Raw genomic sequence first — 1,054 nt, forward strand, 5'->3', positions numbered from 1 at the left:
AGACTGCAGACCTCCTTGGTGAGCAGAGGAAAGGTGAGGGCTGGGATGGAAGTACTTGCCTTGCATGGGGATGGGGTGTGTTTGTGTGCCTCATAGGGGGGCCGGGTTGGAACCAATGATGGCCCTCTTTGGGGTAGATGGATGCTCTTTAAGACAGTGCGAGCTCTTGCTGGGGGTTAATCTGATGGCTAAAGTAGGATTCTAACCCTAGGTTTTCCACTGGTTTTTTTTGTTTCTTTCTCTGTGCTGTCCTAGGCATGAAAACAAGAGCTTTAACAGGAATTGCCCTCTTGTTCCTGATTCATACTGGTAGTTTTCTGACCAACAACAACTGTTTACCTTGTATTTTCAGCTCAGCCACCACCTCTGGCTCCAGCCTCCACTTGGACCACTTGCAAGATGAAGGAATTCAAGACCAAAATGGGAAAGGAGAAGAATGGTCGGATGGTGGTGAAACGGGGTGAGGTGGTGACAGTCCGGGTGCCAACCCACCCTGACGGGAAGCGTGTCTGCTGGGAGTTTGCAACAGATGACTATGATATTGGCTTTGGGGTCTATTTTGACTGGACTCCTGTCACCAGCACTGCCATTACTGTGCAGGTCAGTGAATCAAGTGACGAAGAAGATGAAGAGGAAGAGGAGGAGATTGAAGGTCAGTGCAGAACTTAAATGATTATTTTGTTGTGCTCATTGCTGTGGTATCCATGTCTTTATCAGGTGCTGTAATTTCCTTTCATTTTAGTTATTAACCCTGCATAGTGCCTTTGAAATGTTTTGAATTAAGTCATGGTGAGAAGAGGTTAGCTCTTCTTAGTTCAACATGTCTAAATGGCTAGTATTTCCATCCCAGGAAGATGCTCCAGCAATAATAAATGATGATTTCTTTCCATACTGTTTTCTAACTGATAACAGGATTGGAGTCTAAGACTCTTAAGTCAGCATTTGTTCCTTAACATAACAGACTGGGATGCTGCTGCAGCTCCTATGTTGTGGCGTGGGCAGGGCAGAATTTTTCTTCATTGTAGAATTAGCTTTTGCTGATTTTTTTCCCCCC

The 1,054-nt window shown here is 45.3% G+C and overlaps 1 protein-coding gene across 4 annotated transcripts in view; it reads left to right on the forward strand.

Moving 5' to 3' along the window:
- The window catches only part of TMED8 (transmembrane p24 trafficking protein family member 8), a 22,424-nt gene that overhangs the window by 12,976 nt on the left and 8,394 nt on the right, over positions 1-1,054 (forward strand). For all 4 annotated transcript variants that reach the window (XM_019518743.1, XM_019518742.1, XM_019518741.1 and 1 more), the window contains one exon: positions 353-652. In XM_019518743.1, the coding sequence (XP_019374288.1) occupies positions 353-652 (300 nt within the window). The remainder of the gene's footprint in view (positions 1-352; positions 653-1,054) is intronic.

Source organism: Gavialis gangeticus, unplaced genomic scaffold (assembly GCF_001723915.1).
Source record: "Gavialis gangeticus isolate Ggan-Ray unplaced genomic scaffold, GavGan_comp1, whole genome shotgun sequence".
Classification (NCBI taxonomy): domain Eukaryota; kingdom Metazoa; phylum Chordata; order Crocodylia; family Gavialidae; genus Gavialis; species Gavialis gangeticus.